The 25,019-nt window shown below is 40.5% G+C and overlaps 2 protein-coding genes and 1 long non-coding RNA gene across 4 annotated transcripts; 2 read left to right on the forward strand and 1 right to left on the reverse strand.

Annotated features, from left to right (window-relative positions):
• Positions 1–842: 842 nt before the first annotated feature.
• On the forward strand, positions 843–4,147 carry tmem141 (transmembrane protein 141). Its single transcript, XM_067574910.1, has 5 exons — positions 843–1,023; positions 1,189–1,255; positions 2,987–3,070; positions 3,190–3,300; positions 3,492–4,147. The coding sequence occupies exons 1-5, from the start codon at positions 970–972 to the stop codon at positions 3,551–3,553; spliced, it is 378 nt and encodes a 125-aa protein (XP_067431011.1). The 5' UTR covers positions 843–969; the 3' UTR covers positions 3,554–4,147.
• A 391-nt stretch (positions 4,148–4,538) lies between these two features.
• On the reverse strand, positions 4,539–8,665 carry LOC137171139 (uncharacterized). Its single transcript, XR_010924714.1, has 3 exons — positions 8,468–8,665; positions 8,143–8,234; positions 4,539–7,159 (listed from the first exon to the last, which is right to left on the reverse strand). It is a non-coding gene; the product is annotated as an uncharacterized lncRNA (long non-coding RNA).
• sapcd2 (suppressor APC domain containing 2) lies at positions 8,260–21,861 on the forward strand. Of its 2 annotated transcripts, none has more exons than XM_067574906.1 (6): positions 8,260–9,261; positions 13,031–13,164; positions 17,182–17,328; positions 18,560–18,661; positions 20,006–20,122; positions 20,234–21,861. In XM_067574906.1, exons 1-6 carry the CDS (start codon positions 8,472–8,474, stop codon positions 20,360–20,362), a joined length of 1,419 nt encoding a protein of 472 aa, XP_067431007.1. In that variant the 5' UTR covers positions 8,260–8,471; the 3' UTR covers positions 20,363–21,861. The 2 variants fall into 2 exon arrangements, with proteins under 2 accessions (XP_067431007.1, XP_067431006.1); XM_067574905.1 differs by having other exon boundaries at positions 8,262–9,261; positions 20,003–20,122.
• Positions 21,862–25,019: the final 3,158 nt, after the last annotated feature.

A 25,019-nucleotide genomic window follows, 5' to 3' on the forward strand; every position in this document is an offset into this window, starting at 1 on the left:
TGTCATTTTAAATGCTGTTTTATTTCTTTTTTTGGTAAGATGCCTTTATGATGCTTTTTTTTTCTTCTTTTTTTGGATCTGAACAGCACAATATTTTTTTAAATATCTCTGTTCATTTTTTCATTGTAAACTGTGCAAATAACTTCTAAAACTTAAAGGACGTGTTCACAATTTTTCAAGCCTTAAAACAACAGTCAGGTGCCCAAAAACACTGAAACCTTTTTTTCCCTCTTGCTGTAATCATTCCTCCTGTTCATACTGGCCTCCTTCTGTGCAAAAATGTGTTTAAAAGTTTGTCTGATATGGAGCTTCAGCCTCCAAATTAGTCAAATCAAGTAGATATCTGTCAGTGTTACAGTCTTTTTAGTGTCCAAGTCCCTCTTTTTGTTATTATACCTCCACTGCAGCTCAACAGGGAAACACAAAGAGGGAATCTGATGCTAAAAAGACTGTAAATGTTGCAGATATCCACTTGATGTGACTAACTCAGACTACTGAAGCCCTATATAAGCTTCAGATAAACTTTTAAATGCATTTTTTTTGCACAAAATGACGGTGCGGACACACTGTGGATTTTGTCCCTCATCACTTACATTGAAAGCACATATAAGGGGATCTTATAACAGCCAGTATGAACAGGAGGAATGATTACAATGAGGAAAACCTCTTTCAGTGTTCATATGGACACCTGACTGTTGTTTTAAGACAGATTTGAAAAATTATGAAGCTATCCTTTAACTCTAACATTCACGTGTGATCAGCTGTAGCCTGCAGTACCACCTCCTCTCCTTTAGGTGTCGCCATTGTTTTTAATACAAACTGCTGTTTTCTCCTCTTTCTGTGTTTTTTTGGCTTGCAGAGGACGGAAGTTTTATAACAGGAGACTTATGTATACAGTGTAGTATCAGCATGAGCTAATGTTGTCATTCATATAGGATTTTAACCTCCAGTTTCTCAACAGTCGACAAAATGGTCAACCTCGGTCTCACCAAAGTGGACGACGCGCTGGCGGCCAAACACCCGGTGAGCTTTAGGTTTCATGTTTTTCCTCTCAGTCCTGCTGGATCTCTGGAGGACACTGGCTGTCAAATGAACCAGCTGCTGCACACGTTGACACCTTTGTATTGTACTGGAAAATAGCACAGGAATTATGCTGTTTTTTATTTGTTTTCTCGTCCTGTGTTTCAGGGTTTAGGGAGTTATGCTGCCTGTCAGTCTCATGCCTTTATGAAGGGGACTGGGACCTTTATACTGGGTAAGTGAGGTGTCATTTCCCACTGTGCTCACCACAGCTCATTGCCAGCCACACTGGAAAATACAGTGTATTGGCAGACTTTTGAAAATAATGCGTTGTATTGTATTTTCCCCCCATTTTCATACTCTTATTTGTTTGAGTCCAGTGTTTCTAAATTAGCTCCTGAACTAACAAATATACAGTAAATATTTACTGGGCTTAATGTCTGAATATCTGTAAACAAACAGAAAGAAAACAGAAATGAGTCCAAAGAAACTACAAACAAAAAAACAAACAAAAAACCCCCAACATTTTAACCAATGTGTGCCACAAGATGGAGCTGTATGTTATGATGTTATTCACTCCATGCTGCAAACTAAGGCTGCAATTAATGATTATTTTCATTATGGATTAAATATAATGTCAATTATTTTCTCAATTAATCAATTAGTTGTTGGGTCCATAAGATGTCAGAAAATGGTGAAAAATGTCCATCATAGTTTCCCAAAAACCAAGGCAACATCCTCAAATGTCTTGTTTTGTCTGGACCAACAGTTCACAGCACAAAGATATTCAGTTTACTGTCATAGAGGATTAAAGAAACCAGAAAATATTCACATCTGAGAAGCTTTCTGTTGCAGTAAAGTCTAACGAGATGGACTTCAGACAGTGATCTGTGATTATTCATACCTAAACAGATACTGATATATATTGTATAATCAGACTGGAACATTAGCATAGAGAAATGTTAGTTTTTTCATGTTACTGTTTACTTAGGGCTGCAACTAATGATTATTTTCATTATTGAATTAGTCATTTGGTTCTGAAAATGTTGGAGAGTGAAAAATATCATTGTTTCCCAAAACTCAAGATGCAGCCTAAAATGTTTGTTTGTTTACGAACAGTCCACAACTCAAAGATATTCAATTTACCATGAAAAAATGACAAAAAACCCAGAAAATATTCACATTTAAGGAGCCGGAACAAGAGAATTTTTTTTTCCTTAAAAAAATGAAAATGATTAATTGATTATCAATATAGTTGGCGATTAATTTTCTGTCAGTTGACTAATTGATTAATGGGTTAATCATTGCAGCTCTATTGTTTACTGTCACTGTTAACCATCACCACTTGAATATATTGTTAGTGTTACATTTAACAACTGCTGTTATAATCATATTTCCCAATGCAGGAATGTTTTGTTAACAGAATTCTGAAACTTTTGCAAGATCTAAAGAAATTTACACCCATTTCCCCCCGAAATAAAAATACCCTAGAAGAAGTGTGTACGCACATCACACACAGGTGCACGGCTGTTGAAAATCAGGACTGATAAAGAGTAACACTTGCAGATTGACTTCAAACTACAGTTGACAACATTTCAATCCCAAAAAAGCCTGACAGTGATCCGACTGGGATTAAAACATTGTCCATGTAGATAAATTTGAGGTTTCTGCCCTCTCAAAACTCCCTGCTACTGATTTAATATCTTGATTTGCCAAAAATTAGCAGGCCAAAGACTGCATGATTGAACCTCCCTGAAGATTAACTTGATGCGCACAGTGTGTGCACAGCCTCCCTTTTTAAATACCATTTGGAAACAAGTTGATTGAGCAAAACATCTGCAGGAGGACAAGAGTGTTGCAAAGGATTTGTGATGTTGTAGCAACTGAAATGAGTGTTGAATGAGTTGAAAAAGTTTGCATGTCTGTCATGGCTGTCACTGAGATGTCTCCTGTGCTGCTTTTACAGGCGCTGGGAGCTTATTTGCCATTCAGATGGCTGTGCAGAAAAGACTTCCTTATCCTCTTCAATGGAACTTGCTCATTTCCATAGGTGAGAAATGAAAAATGAGCTTTAAAATGGGTAAAATGAGTTATTTTCTCTCTAGCCACACATACCTGAACTCTTACTTCTGTTTCTTTACTCTCTGACCTCCCTGTGATCTCTTTCAGTGGCGTCATCCGTGGGCAGTTATGCAGTGACACGCTGGGAAACACAGAAATGCTCAGACCTCTGGTTGTTATTAGAAACTGGGAAAGTCCCGGACAGATCGCCGCCCCAGGGTGAGTACAGTGTGTGACTGCGGCACCTTCTCAAAATTCCTCATGCCTCGTACACTGGAAAATTATTAAATGTGGATGTTTCTTTGGCAGTAATGGTGTTCCAAGAAAGTTCATTCACCTTAATCCAGGACGTAGTATTCTCAACAGACTTTTGTGCTTTATGTTTACCTCTCTCTGTGTTTATCTTTCAGTGCCTAAACCAGAGGAACCAAAAGGAACTGGGAAGACAAAATATGGTGACGTGATGGAATGAACAGGATCATAAACAAACTTGTTTATCTACTGTATATAACGACACATTTTCAGAAAATGTACTTTGCTGGAGATATTCAGAAAAGCTGGGTGTGACATAATACATTCTGCATTTAATTGCATCTTATTTCTGCAATACACCAAATGAAGGAAGTGTTTTTTTTTTTCTTCCAATTTCAGAGTTTGTACAGCTTTTGAATTTCATAACAGCATTAATGTGTGGATAAAGTTTTCTGAATCAGAGGTCAGGAATTAGTTCGGGTTTTTAGGAGGAATCAGATGTTAAGCTTGTGATCCGGTATTATTATTTGGATGTGTTTGTTTGACATGCAACAGAATTAACACTGCAGTACCACTTCAAATCCCTAGCTGTCACTGTAATACCTCACGGACATGCAGGACTGTGTGCTGTAGATACAGGAGGGTCAAGTAACCAACTAAATCACCAGTTTGTTTGCTTTTTTTTTTTGATCTTTTAAGCATGTAATCTAAATTACATATTGATATTTCCTTTCATGTATGCCTTAGACTACAGAGAGCAAATCTTTGTGGGATGATTCATCCTGATAAATAAACATTCAGTGCCACAGTGTAATTGACTGGAAATCATTTTGATGCTGCATGTTTATCCCATCTTCAGTTTGCTGATGATATAATGACCCCGACATTCATAAAATGAGTAAATATGAATCCTGTTGCAATTTATATACATTTTTTGCATTTTTGCAAAACATAAATACCACATAGATGCATATTTATAAGTGATGGCAGCATGAACAAAGAATCTTTTTCACTGTAGATATTTTGACTTGTCAAAGTAGGAAAATTACAGGTGTTACCCAGTTTATTCAAGTGTCCCAGTAAGCCGTCACAGTGAGCCAGCATGCACAATAGCAGGACCCTGAAAGTGACACAGCTAAATGGAATTCAGCCATCATTTATTTAATCATTTACACCCGTGCTTTTCCTACTGTGACATGTCGAAATGTCCTCTGTGACAAAGGACTAAAAGGTGGCAACGGAAATGTAGAAGTCATTGCAAATTCAGTGTTTGTGTGCTGTTCTTTACGGAGGAATTATCACAGATTGTGGAGATTTTAAATAAGTATCAAGCAGAGGACAGAATGAAAGAGGGAAACAAAAGTCCACCCTAATAATGGTCTTCATCTGGTGATTTTACTGCAAAGTTTTCACAAAGCCACCCTGATTTGTAGTTCCCTTTCTTCATTTGAATGTTTTTATAATTCAACAGCATACAGTACAATTTAAAAAAACACAACATATCATAGAGCATATACTGTATTCTTAATAGTGCGTGCAGTACAAAGACAAAGTGATCTATCTTCACCTCATCCACAGACACAAAGACACCCCGTGTTCCTGTTTTTAACAAAACAGAGAGGAAAGAACAGGACAACCATAAAACTGGACACGATCAGAGTACCAGTGTCAAAAATGATTAAATGAGGTTAACTCAAAATCATTATCATATTCTCAGGACCAGAGGCAGTAACTCACAATTCCTGGGTCAGAATTAGGACTGTCACTAATTTAAAAAGACAGGCTATACAACCTGTCCCATACAAATATTTCACACATATCCAGTCATGCCTGTTGAGGTGGAGGCAAGAAGCCTTGGCACGCTGGATGCCTCCCCCGCTTCAATTGGTTTTGATTGAGCAAATATAAACACACAAATTAGAAAAAAAAAATGTATATCCAATGAGGAACAGAGAGGTATACTGAACATCCTGCCAGGGCTTGGCAACAACCCAGAGGTATTACTATTTTGAACGTCTGCCATCCCCTTAAAGCTGCCAGTACTTGAGACCTTACACACAAAATGATAGAGCATTCATCCCCCTTCACAATGTCAGATGTTGTCAACTATAAGTAATGTCAAATTATTGGATATTGAGGCCAGGTTCCTTTAAAATCTCTGTGCAGATCCCGAAGAGCTGCAGCCACTTGCTCTTTATTCTGACTCTATAATTGCTACTAGTGATGCAGAAGTGCTGAAAAAAAAACAGCTGTAAATGCATGTAAATGAGATTCATTTTGTGTTGTCCAGAAGAGAAAAAAATTATGATTTCATTGTGCTTTTTTTAAATCCCGCTGTGACTCCAATTTGCATAGCCGAACTAGTTTGTGTTAGTAACATAAAGTCTGCTGGAGTGCAGGTCACTGAAACAATAACGTCTTTCAAGCACGCCTGAACACCTCGAGTGAACAAAGTGACCAAAGTCCAGGATTCGTTTGATTTATGGAGAACAAGCCAAAGAAATGCACTAATTCTGAGCTCACAGTGGCGGAGAGGGAAATGTGCTCGCAGTCTGGATGGGAGATCCTCATAGTAAAGGCAATCTGAATGAGGGAAGATTTTTGGCTTTGGTTTAATGTTCTTTTTTTTTTTTTTTTCTCTCCATCCCTGTGCAGCCTGATTCCACCCCCACTCTTTGCTTGCTCTCGCTCTCGTCCTCCCACTGTAATTCAAATCTGATTTAACACCTCCAAGATTTTGAAGTCTCTTTCTGTGTCTTTCCCCATCCAAATAAAAAAAAAAAACAACCCAGGGTTCATGAATTGAATAAGCTCTCAAATCCTTTGTCACATGCACACTGATACAGCTTAAGGAAAAGACTAACAGAGAACAAACAGGAGATAATAAGGGAGTGTGTGTGTGTGTGTGTGTGTTATATGAGAGGACTGACTGGCCAGTGCAGCTGAGGTTCTGCACACATCCAATAACACACACACACACAAGAAAAAACAGCAATATGGACTGGCCTTTGGCACGCTGGGCAACCCCTGGCGTGGTTTATAAAGCCTACAGCGCGAGTGAGAGAGTGTGCATGTGCGTGACAGCAGAAGACAGCGAGACGAAGAGAGCAAGAGTGAGCGCTCATTTGTCTGACCTCTGTGAGTGGAGTGATCGCACTGAGCTGAGCTCCTACTGGACAGCGTGTGTATGTGTGTGTGTGTGTCTCTCTCTTTCTCCTCTTTCCTTCACTTTCTGTCTTCTTCTTTGGTTATATAACAATCAAGGCTGAAATGGCAGTCCAGAAAAAAGCCTTAAAGCAAACACAATTTACAACATTTCTGCAGCTCCAATTGGAAAAACCAGAACCACCGCTGGGTTTAATCTATACTCTGAAATAGTGTTATTGGGTATTTGATCATCTGATCAATTGGACACCTCTCTCTCTCTGGCCTGCAGCCATTATCAATTCTCACAAATTAGTGTGTTAACAAGAACTGGTGTATGTGTGATTATCAGAGGGGAGTAGGGAGCCCATATCTTTATTATTGATTGTCGTCCTATCTTTCAGGCTCTTTTGAAAAATGTGCAGTGCTTGTGATGAACACAACAGAGGAAATTTTTGATTCAATAACTGGTCTGACAGGGAAAATAGTTCAGTAGCTCATGTATAGTAAGGCAGGAGGTAAATTACAAGGAGTCCTTTGTGACAGTGTGACAGTATATCTTCAACATGAATCACTGGTGCAGTTTTTGCAGATAGTAACGGGATGAGCGTTCATGTCTGGGCAGGTCAGAGATAAACACGGGCCTGTGCAGGGACTGAGAGTTTCTCTGTGTGACTCATCGCTTTGGAAAAGAGAAACAGGAAAAGTGTCAAGAAATGGTTGCGATGTGTTTTGACTCTGTGAAAGCTGGGAATTCAAGTTGTGTGCAGGGATGTCTAACGGAGAGTGAATGCAGCTTTTCAGCCTGACTGAGAGGAAATCTTGATATAATATCATTGCATATTTATTGTGATTGTTGTCACTTGAGAGTAGCTTACTTTAGGGGGTTAGAGTTATTCTAAAATGCAACCAAATAGAAAAAATGATGGTAAAATTAGTTTTACTTCAATTCAGTCGTTAGTTCATTAAAATCAAACCAACTCTTAAGCATTTTCAATTCTTTTTCCACTGTATCCAAAAGTTGTTTCAAATTCTAACCACAACAAAAAATGTTTGTATCATCTGCAAACAATATAATTATTATATCAGAATCATCTTTACTGGCCAAGTATGTTTACACATAAAAGGAATTTGACTCTGCTTTAGTGGCTCTCAATGTACTTACACAAAATAACAACGCAACAATCTTCAGAAATATACACAAGAAGTTATATATACAGGTGAAACAGTTTCTGTGGACTGTAAACAGGATACAAATAGTGTAAAGAAGTGAAGCAAGAAGTGCTAAGATAAATATTAAATGGTAAAAAATGACATTACTTTATATACAAATAGTAGGTGGATATATACTATAATTATTCAGATAAGGGGTTAGCTATAAGGGTAAGTTTTGAGGCATATAAACTACACAAATAGGATGCAGTTTGTCAAGAATGATCAATTGTTTACTTCATTATCATTACAACTTAATTATAAAGTGAAATTTTAAGGGGCTTTAATGGTTTAAAAAGGGGGATTCTGCCTCTCATGGAGGCTGTTTGGGGGCTGTAAGATGATAGTTCACCCAGCTCTTTCTGATTAAGTGGAGGGATAATATGCAGGCTTTATGAATAACGTCTCTGCATTAGTAATAATAACAAAAGCGCAACTCAAACTGGAGCTTACCTCAGGCCTGAACCAATCAGCGCACAGCTCGTGCACACCGCGTCCAATGGCTGGTCCCGGGACTCTCGCGCACAGCCGTTTGAAGGGCGGTCCTCGGCAGAAAAAGGAAAGTATGGATCAGAGAGCGGCGGAGTTTCAGTGGGAAGGTAGACACTCAAAACGATCAAATTTAGGCTAAAAATCTCTTTAATTGTAAGGATTTTGCTGTTTAGTAAGCGATAAATCGTTTAATTATTCTGTGCATGTCCAGGTGTGTGTTTATATAAAGTTAGCCAACTTGTGTTGGTGTGTTTTTGATTGATTAGTCAGTGGGTATTATCAATACCTCCATGGCTTTGATAGCGACCGAGCAGGGCTGCAAAGTGAACGGGACGTCGGTGATTTACGGCAGAGTTGGGCCAAGAAAAGAGGCGTCTCAAGCGAAGGCGGAGGGCTTTAAAACGGCCAAAATGCAGCCAAAAGAGACGGAGTATTCAACAGATGGCCTCCCCAAAGCCTTCCTGCACAGTCTGAGGACGCTGTTTGACATTTTGGATGACGCTGGACGCGGTTATGTCCACATCTCGGAGATCGAGAGCCGCTGGCAGGGGGCAGACACCCGAGACCTGCCCGGCGGGGTGCTTAACTGCCTCAGGAGGGTCACTCCACCGCATGGCTGCCTCACCTTTGAGCGGTTCGTTGCGGGGCTGCGGTACTCCATGCTCAACCCAGAGAACAGCTCCCACTTAAAGGCCCAGGCTGCCGTACACCCGCAGCAGGCTCCAAAGCAGCCCCAGAAACCCGCACCGCTGTCCTCATGCAGCGTCGGGACCCGGGTTGAGAACAAGGTGCGTCCGCTGGGGCCGAGCAACGTGACCAACACCCAACAGCACCGGGCGTCCTCCTTGCAGGGTCGGGCCAGGCCCGAAGACGGGCCCGGGTACCCCGCGTGTGGGCCGGCGCGATACAACGCGGGCTTCGAGAGGTCCGGGCGGAGTTTGGAGAGGATTCCCATCGCGCCGGAGGGCGGGTGTTACCGGGCCGAACCGGGCCATGTCACCAAACCAACCCAGCCTCAGCAGAGCCGGGTCAGGACCATTGAGTCTCTTGCTCTGGAGTCACCGCAGCTCCAAGGACAAAGTAAGTGGCACCATGAGAGTCAAAGGTAAAAAAAAAAACGATGGCTGTGAGGGGGCGAGGGGCAGTTCAGTGAGATCATGGAGAGCTGATGTCAATAAAGACATCCTCATTAATAAGTTAAAACCCTGTCCATCAAAATCCAGATACAGCATAACACTAATACACTCTTGTCAATAGAAACAGCATCGATCTGATCACATCTGTCAATCAACAGTTCATGCAAGATGCTGCTGTCATGCAGCTGCACCTCACTAGTTCCAGCCCTTTTTCATCTGTTGGTTATTTATGATTGTTTAGCCTATAAAATGTCAATAAAATAGTGAAAAATGCAAATCACAATTTCCCAAAAGCTCATGGTGATGTCCTCCGATTGCTTGTTTTGTCAGATCAACAGTTTAAAAGTCAAATATATTCAGTTTACAATGATATGAAACAGAAAAGCAACACATTCGCACAATTAAACCAGTGATTGTTTTGACATTTAAAAGACTTAAAACGATGAATCAACTAGAAAGGTTGTTTTCAAATACATTTTTTTTTAATATAATTGATTAATTGATTAGTATTGTTTCATCACTACTGTCTGTAGAAGTTTAATGCAACATGCTGCTGTCCTGCAGCTGCATCTGCACCTTAATACTCCCAACCCACCTTAAGGATTTCTGTTTATTTGTGCCTCACTATCAGTTTGATGCTGACTTGAAACAAGGACAAAATCTTAAAAAGGACACCAAAAAATAAGGATGTGAGTCAGAAGTAGACCTACTGTACCCCTGAAAACCTACCAGTGCACACAACATAATACACCGACTATATTCTGATGAGCGAGCCATCGATTGCATGCATAACTGAACTGATACGTCCACTGCACCATTGCCAGCACAGATCTCATATTATAATTTAATTGGATGCACTGAACCATGTTGTACACACAAGTGCACAATGTCTGCAGAGTGCTTGCATGTCAGTATTTGTCATTCAGCAGGAGTCTTACAGAGGTAAAAAACTGTGACTTTAAAGGGAGTCGTTCCCTGAATCTCAATAGAGGTCGGCAACGCTCATTGTTGAGGTTTGACAATACACTTCTCTCAGGTATCAGTATTGTGTCACAGCTTAAACAGGCCTGTTTAAGGGCTTCTGCTCCAATGATGGGTGCCTAGTTGAATAATTGCCGTTGTTAACCTCAGGTCAGGTCAGAGATTATGTGAGAAATTCCTGCAGAGATTTATCCTCATCAAGGGTCTTGCCTTGTAGATCCGCCATGGCCCCGAGACCGGGGAACGGGTGATGGTCAGTTGTGTGCTTGTTCATTTGTTCAGTTTTTCCCTGGTGTGCTGGCTCTAGGTTGGGAGAACTGAGTAATTCCCAGTTTGCCAGCTCATTATCTTGTTCATACATACAGGCTCTCATACAGGCTCACTCTTGTTATTTCCTCCCATCACAATCATACGAGACTTCTATATCCACTCTCCCTCGCTCTCTCCCTTTCTCTAATTCTCTCTCTCTCTCTCTCACACACACACACACACATATCTAGAGTCTGCCCGAGTCTGCCTGATACAGCCAGGCCTGTCTGGAGCCATAAGAGTGACACTCTCTCACTTTTTCTCTTTAGAGCCCTCAGGGTTTTCACTGCTCACACCACTTGCACTCAGAACAGTGTTGGCTTTCAGATGGATGGATAGATACAGTAGATGTACAGATACACTTTACCAAACGTTCACATACTTCTGTGTGCCTTTCGTCAGCGGTTGTTTTTTGTTGTTTGCTAGACTCCTGCCATACACCCCTACAGCATACAATGATATTTTATATTATACTTCCAACTTGCTCCCAATTTTATGGCAGTTTTGTAACAGTTTGATGAAGACCGTCTCCTCTTTCAACATGACAGTGTCCCCGTGTACAAAGAAAGGTCCTACTTAGAGCCTCAAACCCAATTCAACACATCTGAGATGAACTGGAACCAAATACAGACTACAAGCCTTGTCGCTCAACATCAGTCACCAATGCTCTTGTGGCTGAATGGGAGCAAATCCTTCCAGCCAGTGTCCAAAATCTTGTGACAGGCCTTCCCAGAAGAGTGTAGATTCTGTATCCAAAAATCACATTTTAGTGTAATGTTTATGTCCACTCTTTGTCCGGGCAGCCACATACTTTTGTCCACTTAGTAGACAGACAGACAGACCAGCAGTGTCCGTGCTGTAATCTCTCACATGCAGCCAAACCCTACTGGATTAGTCCAGATTACAGCAGGCGGGCCAGGGCTCACTGAATCATGGGCAGTGGTGAAATTCTGCCCAACACCCTGAACATCAGCACAAAGTGGTGCTACTCACTCTGACTTTGACTTTATCTTGGTTTTGGGAAAGGTTTAGAGCGGTGGTGATGCGTGCACTTGCATCTAAAAATCTGATAATGATAACACAGCTCAGCGCAACTAAAAGGAAAATACTGAGGATAAAATACCAGAGAAAACAGTCACTGAGACACTTTGCCAAGTTTGCACAATCAATTTGGAAGGGCTTGGAACGCAAGTTTCACGTCATCAGGGCTGCGTGTTTATGGAAAGTGAGAAGAAATGCTTAGAAACGTGGCCAGAACATGTTAACCTCACACAGAAAAGGTGCAGGAAAGAGATTCAAAGCCAGAGCCTTCCTGATGGAGGCAAAACAGACACCCGCGTGATGAAAAGAGGAGTTGAAGGAGAGCAGGCAGAGAAACCTTTTTCTTGGTCGTCAAAGGTGCAACTGAAAACTGTCTTAAAACTATTTACCATAACGTTTGACTCTTGAGAAAATAAAAACACTTACACATACTCTCTGTGGAAGATTGTATTATAATCACTTTTTGGGAAACTTGGTCTAAACAGTGGTAGAGGTGATATTTTCTCACAATTGTATTCATTTTTGACAGGTAGTTAACCACAGCAATAAACTATGTTTACAGAAACCTACATTGTGAATGACTGATAATACAGTAGTAACAATAATAACAATGACAGTGACAACAGTAAAAATAGGAACAATAATAATCTATAGGAATAATATTACATACCTAAACAGAAACATAAATAAAGAAAGAAAAGAAAAAGATTTCTTACTCACTGTTCATTCATCTCTCTTGCTACTATTGGAAATCACATTAATTCTGGGAGGTTATCCAGTGAGATTACTTTACATATTTCCTTTGGCATCACTGAACTCATCCTCAGTCAAGTCATCAAATAAAGGAGACCCTGATTAGTTGCACAGTTAACAGGTTTCCTGCTGGTTTGTACAGGTTTACATCTGTACTAAAGCACAAAGTTCAGAACATGGTAGAAAAATCAGTATTTTCTATCACTGTATCACTACATTTGTTACAGTGTCACTAAGTGTTGAGTTCAGTGTGGACCTTGTAATGAAAGTAATCCAGCAGGGCAGAGCTCCCTCCTGTGGTTCACACTGGCAGCCCAAACGCATTATCAAACCAAAATAATGTTTTGTCTGTAGTTTTCTTCTTTGTGTGTAGAGTACATTTTTTTCATATTTATGATTTCAGGGGTTAATTTAGAAGCACCTAACTGAACTAAGTTAGAGTGTAAACATCAGAAAGCATCCAGCACAATACATTATGTTCACTTGTTCACTGATAAATGTGTTTTAGTAGATTTCAACATGCCGTTAACACAGTTATGTTCAGCTGGCAAGAAATAAAGCTGCAGATAATACAGAGTGCATTCCAGCGCACTGTTGAAATTAATTACATCTGTCTGCTTTGTGTCTAGGTGTTGTGAAATCAGGTTTACCAAGATCTCAGAGCGAGTCAGCAACAGGATTTACAGGTGGCTCCAGGCGACACGGGCGTAGTCGGGACGAGCAGAGGCGGCATACCATATCTAACGGAGTGGATTATGGAATGGTTGGTATATATACACACACGTACACACACGCACACAGTGATGTTTCCGTTTAGTTTTCCATTCATAACCTTTCGCTCAACAAACCGGGTAAGGGTTGCCTTTTGCTACTAGACAGCTTTGCTCGCCTTTTCAAACCCACTTCCTCTGAAATATCACTTCTGTGTCTGTGGGAAGAACCCAGCGAGAAGTGAAGCTCAAATAAACGTGTGGCTGATTTTAATATTAAAGGTGTCGCTGTAGCTTTTGGTTTAGGTCTGCACAAACGCACAAACTTAAGAACATGGTAGAAGTAGGTTCGCTCTATTACTGCGTCTGTTGGGATAAATCATTTATTTTCACTGTATTACAATGAACTCTTCAGTCGAATAAGGCAGATGCTGGTTGTATCTGAGGCTTTTTTTTTGCCAACAGTGTGATTGTTCAAGTTGTCAGACTTTTCTTGAGTTGTTGTATTTCTTGTAGTTAAAATATGTAGAGCAATTAATTTAGGGCTTCAACTAATGATTTCATTATCGATTAATCTGCCAATTACTTCATCAATTAGTTGTTTGGTATTTAAAATGTCAGTAAATATTGAAAATTGGCTGTTAAAATTCCCCAATTTTGCCCAAGTTGACGTGTCTTGTCTTGTTTTGTCCAACCAACAGTCCACAACCCAAAGATATTCAGTTTACTGCCATTTATGACATAAAAAAGCATAAAACTAGCAGCGAGTGTTTTGCATTTTGGCTTAAAAAAAGACAAAAACAGTTATTCCATTATTGAAACAGTCGCTGATTAATTTTCTGTCGATCGACTAATCGACAAATTGTTGCAGCTCTAGATGAATTGATTAGTTGACTGACAGAAAAACATTAATCAGCATCAATTTTGATAATTGATTAATTGTTTAATCATTTTTCAAGCAAAAATGCCAAAAACGCTGCTGGTTCCAGCTTCTCAAATATGAGGATTTGTTGTTTTTCTTTGTCTTGTATGACAGTAGTAGTTTTTGATTTCTTCAGATTTTGGCCAAAACAATTTATATTAGTCACCAATTTAATTTAATATGTTTAAATATATCGCCTTAAAACTCTTTAAGTATTAAAATACTCTTCAAGTTGCAGCCCTGAAAGTATGTTTTTTTTGTAACTTTGCCCCAGTTGTAAGTACTTTTAGTAAGTAAGTAAAGACGGATGGTGGAGCGGAGATTTCCCAGTGGATGCAGAGTCTTACTTTTTAGATTTTTCTTTGATAACTGTCATGATTTTAGTTGTGTTGAGTTGGGTAAAGGAGCGGAGGATCAGTGGTAAAACTGTCAGAAAGAAAGAGTTCTGCCTGGACCTTGATGATCTGAAGTCTGATTGGATCAGAACTGAGATTCGAGACTTCAAGAAAATAAATCTTTGCATATTTTTGCAGAAAAGTAAACAGTGGAACTGCTGGGACAGTATGAAAAAGTTTTCTAGTTCAAGCTCCATTTCACTTTCTATTGGCCACCACATTCCCCTCCCATCCCTCTGCCCCCTGCCTCCCCCCCCTCACTCTGCCCCTCCCACCCTCCGGTCCGGGTCTCATGCCTGCTTTCACTCTCCGTCTCTCCCTCTGCCTCACCATTTCTCACTCTCTCCAGCTTGCCTCCTCTCCCTCTTTCTCTCCCTGTTTGTGTCGCCGTCTCTGTCTTTTTCCCCTCGGCCTCTGTGTCTGGAGAGGCTGACTGACCGACTCCCCTCCTTCTCCCTCCCTCCCTCCCTGCCCCTCTCCTCCTCCTCCCCCCCCTTCCCTCTGTCCCTCCCACCCAGGCCGACTTGGCCCGCTGCTGCCCTGATGGTAGTGAGCCGGGTCGGGCCCAGGGGCCTGGTAGAAGTAGAGGACTCGCTCGGCCGGCCCGGCCCAGCCTGGACGGCGGTCTGGGCCGCTTACACTACTGTCTTCATCCCCCTCAGCAGTAGCCTCTACAGCAGCAAGGCCCTGCAGTTTTTCCTCTGGGTGAGTAAGACGAGAGGGAGAGAAAGACGGAGGGAGACAGGGAGAGATGTTTGTAGAAGACTGAGGAGATTAAAGCCTGTCTGTTGGATGAAGGAGTCTGTTTCAGGATTGGAAGATGTGCGTCAGGTTAGAGTGATATTTGATTGTGACAGTAAAGACAAACGGTGGAGATAAACAGTTATGATCAAACTTCTGGGCTTGTTTGTTGGTTCAAACCTGCTGTGCTACTGTAGAGCTTCCAGGTTCGGACTACTGCTGAAATAAGTAACCGATTAGTTGATCGGCAGAACTTAATTGACAACTTAAAGTCATTTATCAAGCAGGAATGCCAAACATTCACTAGTTTGAGTTTTCTGAATGTGTGCATGTGCTGCTTTTCTCTGTTTATATTCATTTAAAATGAATGTATTGATTAATTGATTAGTCGTGTGGGCTATAAAATATCGGAAAATGGTTAAAAAAAAAAAAAAAAATCGTTCACTGTTTCCCAAAGTCCAATGTGACGTCCTCAAATGTCTTCTTTTGTCCTGACCAACACCAAAACCCAAAGATTTTCAGTTTATTATCAGAGAAAGATAAATAAATCAGAAAATATTCACATTTGAGAAGCTGCTATCAAAGTTGTTTCTTAAAAAATGACTCAAAACAATGAATCAGTTGTCAAAATAGTTGCCAATTAATTTTCTGTTGATCGACTAATCGATTAATAAACTATTTGTTGTCCTTAAACTGTTACTGTTAACTGTTTTTTGAGACTTCAGGCTTTGTTTATCGCCTCTGACCTGCTGTTGTATTGTTGCGCTTCAAGGTTTTGAACACACTGTTCTGTGATGCTTTTGTATGAAGTTGTTCTTTGTGTTTTTAACCAAACAGCTTGTGCACCGGGTGTCATGTTATTGTATGTGCGTCGTGTGTATTCACGCCCGCTCGTTCAGTCAGCGGGGACATGTGTGCGGGGCTCGCACAAACATATGTACACAGACTTTTCCGTAACCTTTTAGCCATTCGCTGTTCTGCTCCCCTCTCTCTCTCTGTGTGTTTTCCTTTTCATTTTCAAACCGGTGGGTTTGCCTGCCTGTGGCCCTCCGCACATTCACGCAGCCTGACACTAGGTCATGCTTCATTCTAGACACGGACCCTACCCCCCCTCCTCTTCCCCTAACCTCCCCCCCCACCCCACACCCCCTTCCTCTGTGTGCACTCTCTCCTCTGGCTCTGTGGGAAAGAGCACAAATATGGTAAACAGGGTTCGATGTTGTTGGCCTCTTAACGTCCCTTCTCCTCTGTGTTGCGACATGCTTCCCCGTGTGACTTTGTGGCTATTTTAAACATCAATGAGCGATGATCGAAGGAATGTAATGAGCTTCAACCCGGGGACAGGATGAGAGGAACGGGTGGATAGAAAGATGACACACCAGGTGGCTGAATGCCAGCGATGAGGCCTGGACTGTGGCAGTGTGCCGCATGGACAGCCTGGTCAGCACAACTCATTGCAGCCTTGCCGGGGTGCACACACACACACACACACACACATATACACACACACACACATTTTCTCTCACACATCTCTCCCTCTGTCTCTTTCACACATAGACACACACTGGGGTGGCCATAGTTGAAGTGGGTCCGCTGTTTACCCCATTCTTAGGTTGCTGCGCAGTTGCCATGACGCTGGACTGATTGCTCCTCTAAACATTGTTCAGGATCGGAGAGAGTCCGGCACAATTGGTACGGCGCCATTGTCTCCGCCAGCACAAAAGAGTTTGCTGCAGATGCCCTCGTGAAAAGATGGGAGTTTGTCTACCGCGTAGACTGCCGGCGGCCCAGAATCAATGATTAGATTTAATCTTGGCAGCGATCTAAAAGCTCTCTCAGTGACGGCGTGGGAAATATGGAAGTTAAATGTTTTATTTCAGTCGTGTCTGTGAAATCCGTACAGAAAGTGACTTTTCTGTTCTAAGCCAATTTCTTGTCTTTCACCCTTTTCCTGTGCTCCCCCCCTCCTTTTTAACTCTCCTACAACATGCCCTCCTTTTCAACTCTCACAGTTGAAGCAAATGAAAGAGCTGGAGCAGGAGAAGGACTCCCTGCTGGCGGGCCTGGAGGTGGTGGAGCGGGCCCGGGATTGGTACCAGGGCCAAATCCACAATGTAACAGAGAGACAGCGGCAGGTCGGCCAGAACTCCCACTGCACGGTCAGTATACGCACTGGTCTGTGTTTTAATATGCAGAAACCATCCGCTGTAACACACAGTTAAAAAGCTGTCTGAGATGCAACCTGTTGTGTTCTGTTATTTGGTGATATAGTTTTTTATTGATATAATGTAGACAATATCACATCATGAGAAGACTTTCAAAACATTAGTCTCAGTCTAAAACTTAAAGATCACCTCCTGACATGTTTTAAGATGTATATAAAATACTAATTTATGTCTGATATGGTTTTTCCACCAAAAAAATCCTCAAATCCTCAAAATGGCATCTATTCCTTCTTCCTCATTAAAGACACTAGATGTCTCCTACTTCACTGTAAAGTCCATTCTCTGTGTTTTGTGCTCTGGAGGCTTCGAGTTTCCACATCACACTTGTGTAAGTTGCATATTGGACCACGATTGGCTCCAAACTATTTGTGATGTCACAAATCCTGCTTGTAGGCCCGCCCCTTAAAATCTGATTTCCACTTTCAGCAGATGAAGTGAAAACAGCCTTCAAGTGTAAAACTCTGCACGTACATCATTCTGCACAGTGAAACTCAAACATCCAACTGTAGAAGCAAGAAGAAAAACATATTTTTGAGTTTTCCTGTGTTTCTAAATCAAACATTAAAGCAGAACAAAACACAAACAGTAAACAACAAAAACAACGTCTATTTAAATTTGTTGGGAGAGATTTATAGTTTGGCGTCAGTCCCCCAGAGTCACAAAGTTAGGGCTTCTTTATAGGCTTTTATATATTTTATAGTTGTTTTTTTTAAATTATAAAATTCCTTGTGGTAGAGGACACATTTCCTCTCCACAGTGGCCTCAGTAATCTGTCACGGTTTTGCTTCTAGTATGAACTGGAGGTTTCAGATGAAGATTTTTCAAGTATAGAGAAAACGATTTCTCCCTGAGGCTGTTCATTAATGTGATTTTACTTGTTTGTTTGTTAAGAAACAATAAGAGAAACCTTACAATGTAAACTTTTCTTTTGACATGGCTGAATGCAGTAAGTTCATGTTCTGTCATTAAAATATTATTTTAAATAAAAGTATGGAGTTGTTCCTGCTGACTGGCAACACTTTTCAAAATGCCTCCAGTGCAGGTTGTCATTCTGGGAAATGATTGCTAAGTAGAGAACTAGCCACAGGTTAAGGTGATACTTTTTTATTTACTATTTCAAGGTCATTACTTTCTTAAATGTCATATGTTTTTGTCTCCTTTTCAGGATTTTCTCACAGAAGCCAATCAGAGTCGCATGAATGTTCTTATTCCTAAACTGCAAGAAGTCAACCGCTGCCTTAATGACCTTATTTCCTGCTCTGGGATGGTGAGTGTTAACTGCCCATAGATTCAGTGTTTTTATGTGATTCTAATAAGATCTAAGAAAAGTCAAGTATTCCTTAATGTCTCATGATATGTAAAGACAATCTAAATCTTAATATAGATGAGGTGCTAGCGTTCAACTACCTGCTCGTTAAGTGTGAATGTTGGGAGGATTCATACTGAGCGTGTAGACGGACAACAGCTGCAGAAGTTTTTATGGAGGTTTTGATATTTTGCTGTGTCACTGTGTCATTATTATGATCCATTGTAACAGCTGTGTAATAATCAGTGCAGCACAAAACTAGAACTTCACAGTGAGTGTTGTGATGTGAGAAAGTATTGATGTCTGCTCTACAGGAAGCTCTTACCCATATTTTGAAACATTTTATCATCAAAAAAAAAAAAAACAAACCCTAACACAGTTGCTCAAAAACAACCACAAACCAACACTAGTATGCTTATTATTCAGTAGATTGTTACATTAAGTGATTCTCTGATCAAGCGGCCTTTTCACGGATTCATTTGCTGTAACCAGTAACGTATAATGATGCATTGTCATTTTTAATTGTGAAACCAAAAGTACAATGTAAAAATGCTGACATCGCCAAGTCCTCAACAAAATGTTTTCAGTATGTCGTTGAGGGCAGAAGTGTAACTTTTTTTATTGCTTATCATCGGAAAATTTGTGTGACTCAAAGCTGAATGCACGTTTCTCAAAATAGCATCCAGGGAAATGACTTGCTTGCTTACTCGGTTTCTTGGATGCAGAACATTTGAATCCGCCCTTTCCATCAAGTCAACTGGGTCATCTGGCATCATGAAGCAGTGGTTTCTTGGTAGAAAAAGCGATCGATTTCAATGAGCGCCGAGGGGGGTTAACGATTAGCCATTAGCGATTAGCCAGAACCAAGGAGGAGTAAAACTAGGCAGTGCTGATCGAATATGAATCAAGATTCTGTTACTGCATTGGCTGTTTCTTGCCTCAAATGTTTTCAGAAACATATTTTAGTGAACTGTTTAGCTGTAATATGAGAAAGTTTGTGACCCAGCCGCTATGTTGGAAACAAGACGAGCCAAAACCGAGCATCGCCCAGCTCGCATTACACGTCACCACCAGCAGGAGTCTTTAGTAGTGATCTAATCGAATCCCCCTCTCTCACAAAAATCGGTTATTGCTAACTGAAGCTGAAATAGAGAAAGCAGGTTATGGGAAGCGGGCGGGGCGTACTAGACATGTAAATGATGTCACTACTTGACAAAGCAACTTCCAGAAAACAGTATTGATAATATATAACAATATATCTGTGGTGGAGTTTTCCTTCAACACTTCCTCTTTGTTTCCCAGCAGTCATTTCCTTCTGGCGGCGCTCAGACAGCAGCGCTCTCCACAAGCTCCCAGCCTCCACCTCCAGCACCTCCACAAGCCATCCAGAGACTGAAGGACCAGAACCGACTTCTCACACAGGTTTAACATAGTCTATATATACATCGCCAAGCCCCCAGTAGTCAGTCACTGTAGGCTGTTTGGAGTTTAGGGGTGTCACTCACTTCAATCCTTTTCTTTCTCTCCATCAAGGAGGTGACAGAGAGGAGCGAGCGGATCGCCCAGCTGGAGCAGGAGAAGTCGGCCTTGATAAAACAGCTTTTCGAGGCTCGTGCCCGCAGCGTGCAAGACACCAGCGCCATGGATTCCACCTTCATCTGAAAACACCGTAACGTCACCGCGTCTCAGCTAGGAATCATCACGATGTAACGTCGACATATCTGACTGAAGCGGTCCCTAAGCTGACCCTTGTTTACCCAACTGACCACTCCAGGCAGTGACGCACCTTTTTGCCAACATCCTCAACCGCAACGTGTGACCACTCCACCCCGAAAACCGAATCACGCACTACTACCTAGATGTGAACACTCCGAGCAACACGTGACCCGAATGACTCGACTGCTGCCTTCACATTTCCTACCTAAACACTCCCTAACGAGCTGAAAAGCCTGGAACACTATCAAGAAAACCACCAGGGTCTCTTTGCAGGATTATAGCAGCTGCAAGTTCTCCACTCCCACTCCCTGAAGACTGTTTACTTCTGCTGCTCGACTTCACAAGGAAAAACATGAACTTTATTAACTCGGATCCACTGAAGCTGAATTATAGTGGTCTAAAAAGCTACTGGACAATGGGGATGATGGTTTTTGTTGGAATAAAATGCCATATTCTTACAGTTAAATTATCAGCTGCATCTGCTTGCTGTGACCTATCCAATTACATTTTTGTTTACAATTTTTTTTTAAGTCTGGTACCTTGATCTAAATCAAATATAATGACTTTGCCCTTTTTTTCTCTCCATATTTCCTACTTTATAATGTAAATTAATTATCTCACATCGGCTTTCAATCACTGAGAGAGTTACTGAGAACATTGCCTGTAAAAGAAGAACAGTTTTTATATTATAGTAGCATGTTTAATGTCAAGACCTATCATGAATTTTGAGATGTTTTTTCCTTTTAAGGTTGGAGGGGAAAAAAAAAAAAAAAAGATGGGAGGTCAGCCTATAAACTGACGAGATGTAGAGGCAGAGATGGACAAGAGAGGTTTGAAAGTTTGCACGAAGAAGAGCTGAGGAGGATAAAACGTGGTAGACGGTGAATGTGTCAAAGCTGCGGGCCGAGCTCCTTTGGTTGGGAGATCTTCTGATGTCATATCAGAATAAAAAAAAAAACCAACAACAACACTTTGGCTATTTAGTGCTACAACCCCTGTATGCGTTTACAGCGGATTCTTTGCATGGGTCATATTTACAGCCCATGATATTTATCTTTTGAGAGATTTCTGTTCGAAAAATGGAGATTAAACGTTAGCACAGATGTAAAAGCCCTTGTTGTCTTTACCGGGATCAGCCTGGAAACAGATGGCTTCTGACTAAAACTGTAAAAACATTTAGCCATTCACAAGTTTACAAGAGAAATCTTTAGTTAGTGGGTGGCAGTAGGACAAAAAAAAAGTCGTTTTGTAATGGATCTGTATGGTACTGCTGGGATGTCCGCACATAACATAGTTATATACTGTTGATGTCTGTTTCCCACTTGTCTGATTGTATGTTTTTTTGCTGCTCGAAACTACATTATGTGTGAGTGACACTCTTTTCCTTCTGCTTTCTATCAAGAGTACTCGGATGAAATGTAAAATAATAAATATGACCAAACGGGGCTGACTGGTTCTGTGGTTCTTTGCAGTGTTTCTCTCATGATGTTTACAATGCTTCACTGAACCTGAACACCTTTTATATAAATATAATGTAGGTGACTCTAAATGACTCTGTTTTTCACTCAGTTTTAACAATTTTTATTCTAACCTTCAGGATTGTGTAGATTAAAAAAAGCCATTTTCAGGGTATTTTATAGGTATTTGTTCATATGTTTTGTTGGATTATTCAGTTTTAATCAACTGATTTAACGATTCTCTCCATTCTTAAGATTGAAGTAGACCACAACCTAAATTGAGAAACTAACATATTTTACTTCTCCTTTTTCTGCTTCCACGTTTTGATGTGCACGTGTCTGGTTGCATGCAGTGCTTGCAGTTTATTATATGTCAATGTAAATTTCAGTTAAAAAAAACAAACAATTAAGAACCAGCGAATTTCCAGGATCTGATGTAATTCATGCAGGAATAGCACAAACATCATTTGCAAATGCTGTTTTTCATACAACTGGCCATCTATATGTAATAATTCACTTTTACAATCCTGAAGATATATTTATATCTTTCCTCTCTGTTATCAGTTGAATAATTTGTGTTTTATTGTTTGAACTTTTAAGCTCATTTATGGTCTGTATTTTATTGACTTTGTAGTTTGCTATTTGTTGGTGGACCTTTCTCTATCTCACACCCAGTCATTGCCTACAAAGGAACAGCAGTAAAAATAAAACTGTATTGTCTACAGTATGAAAAGACAACAGAATTTATTACTATGCAAATGTGATTATATCTTTACTTGTACAGATGTATATACAGTAGGGTCCAAATGTCTGAGACCACTTTCCCATTCAAGTGAATGTATACCTTGCATATATTTAGGCCTGTTTATTTTCAATATTAAGTTTGATCAAATCCCTTTCATTTAATTTATTTAATTTATTAAGGACAACACACATTGGCGAGATGTTTTGAAACCTATAAAGTGATAAAATTTACAGAACAAAGACAACAAGATGCCATAAAGACAGCAGCAACAAAAGAAGAATTGTCAAGACAGAAGACAAACCATGCAGAGCAACAAGAAACAGCAAAACATCAGTACAGTAATACGGCAACAACAAACACCATTTCTTCACATATAGCCATGTGAACAACACAAAGCAACAAAACACACCCAAAGCAATACTGACCATAACCATCTCTTAATACATGCAGACATGCAAAGCAGCAATAAACAGTAGACATAAATAAAATACAATAAATAAATAAAATCATTGTGTTGTTCTTGATAAATTGTTAAAAGATGGAGTTACGGGTTAGTAGAATGGTAACACACAAGCCATGCAACACAGCCGTAAGACACAACTAAAGGAGAACAGACCAAATTGTTAATAAAATACCGGTAGATATTCCATGCAATTGTCTTGGCCTGGTCCTGGACCGGTCTTTTATGCAGGATAATCAACTGACAAGATGGCCCATAATGAACAAAATAACAATTTGAATCTTTGTACTACTGTTTATGTCAGAAAAGGAATTTTTAATGCTAATCTGCAAATATCATATTCATTTAATACACCTGGTAATTTGACATTAAAACTTCAAGAGGCTTCAGTGATCTTTGAAATGGGCCTGTTTGGACAAAAGCAGCAGTGTGCTGCTGCTGCGTGTGTGTGTGTGTGTGTGTGTGTGTGTGTGAGTGTGTTTCTGCTCAGATGCAGAATTTAACAAACCTCTGAGAATCTTCAACCTTACAGGAGAGAGATACATCTCCTGTGAACCTGACACCAATACAAACAAGTTCAGAGACAGACACACAGAGGTAAACAAGGCTGGGTCGAGTTTCAAGAGACGGCCTGTCTGTTCAAACAGCCCGAAACACACACAGAATAATACACTGCAACACCACAAATAAGACATGGTAGAGAAATGAACATGATGAATGATAAAATAATCAAAAAACCTTTACTGTAACAAGTTTATAGATTGACTATGTTAACATTATTTAATGGTGTTTTGGTCAATGTATAAGGCTGATGACTAAAAGGTCAAAGGTCACCTGAGAGGTCACTTAATAATCCTCAAAAACAACACTACCTGTAGATGATTCACACAAGGAAACAACAATAAAACTCAAGTTGCACCAGTGAATCTAGACATGAGGTAATCTGTGGTTGTCAGTGGAGAAATGTCTTTGTTCTGTACGTTAGATTCAGTGCAAAACCACCGACAGATGTCTCAACTTGAAACATGTCAGCCTCACGTAACACTTTGCTCATTGTTACACTGAATTGAATCAGAAGTGATTTTCTGGACTGTTGCATCAGTTGTTTACTGCCGATTTTCCGTCAGGCACCATCGGTTTGTTGCATCATTGCCAATCGGTGTGAATGGATGATGGCTTGCCACAACATGTCCTGCACACAAACCTAAACTCTTCTTTAATAATTGTTTCCCCCAACTCACTTTCACACTTTCATGCCACTCAAGTGATTATCCGTGTTATTGTTTTATGATTATTTTATTTGTAAAAAGGTGCGATGGATGTACAGGGGCCTAACAAGACATCCAGGGAGAGATCCTCGTCTTCCACACCCTCATCTCGATGCTGTGATTGGATGATTGGATGGAGCAGGATCCCTGAAGTGTTGGGTCATCTTCCAAAAGGTTTTCCATTCATTTTGAGGCGAGAGCACAGAATCTGCTCACACTGGGACAGATGTACACAGGAGTCACAACGATCAGGTGGAAGGCGGGGAAACCAGTCACTTTAGGAGAACGTAGTGCAGTATCCTGTTAAACAGGTGAGTGTCATTTTGCATGCACAATTTTCCATTCAATTAGAAACGCTGCAATTTTTGCATGCACACAGTACCAGTCAAATGTTTGGGTGTGTCCAACTTTTGACCGGTACTGTATCTCACATCTTGGGTGACTAGTTTTGTAGCCATGTCTTTTACAGTGGCAATATTATGGCACTGACTGCCTTTATTAGACAATATGAGACTCTGCTTATAGTCAGGTTGCACATTTACATGTTGCTTTAGATACAGAAATAGTGGGATGAGCCACTCTGCAAGCCCTTTCATAAAGTGACATTCAACATACAATCATATCATTGTGTCACCACTTCATTGGTATCTGAAAACAAAATGTGCGCAGGAGT

The sequence above is a fragment of the Thunnus thynnus genome, chromosome 19 (assembly GCF_963924715.1).
Source record: "Thunnus thynnus chromosome 19, fThuThy2.1, whole genome shotgun sequence".
NCBI classification, from domain to species: Eukaryota; Metazoa; Chordata; class Actinopteri; order Scombriformes; family Scombridae; genus Thunnus; species Thunnus thynnus.

Bases quoted from the DNA above. Each gene is read 5' to 3' on its own strand.
- tmem141 (XM_067574910.1), top strand. From the start codon at position 970: ATGGTCAACCTCGGTCTCACCAAAGTGGACGACGCGCTGGCGGCCAAA. The intron at 1,024-1,188 runs GTGAGCTTTAGG...CCTGTGTTTCAG, and splicing joins CGCTGGCGGCCAAACACCCG to GGTTTAGGGAGTTATGCTGC. The intron at 3,301-3,491 runs GTGAGTACAGTG...TTTATCTTTCAG, and splicing joins GGACAGATCGCCGCCCCAGG to TGCCTAAACCAGAGGAACCA.
- sapcd2 (XM_067574905.1), top strand. From the start codon at position 8,472: ATGGCTTTGATAGCGACCGAGCAGGGCTGCAAAGTGAACGGGACGTCG. The intron at 9,262-13,030 runs GTAAGTGGCACC...CTTTGTGTCTAG, and splicing joins ACCGCAGCTCCAAGGACAAA to GTGTTGTGAAATCAGGTTTA. The intron at 20,123-20,233 runs GTTTAACATAGT...CTCTCCATCAAG, and splicing joins AGAACCGACTTCTCACACAG to GAGGTGACAGAGAGGAGCGA.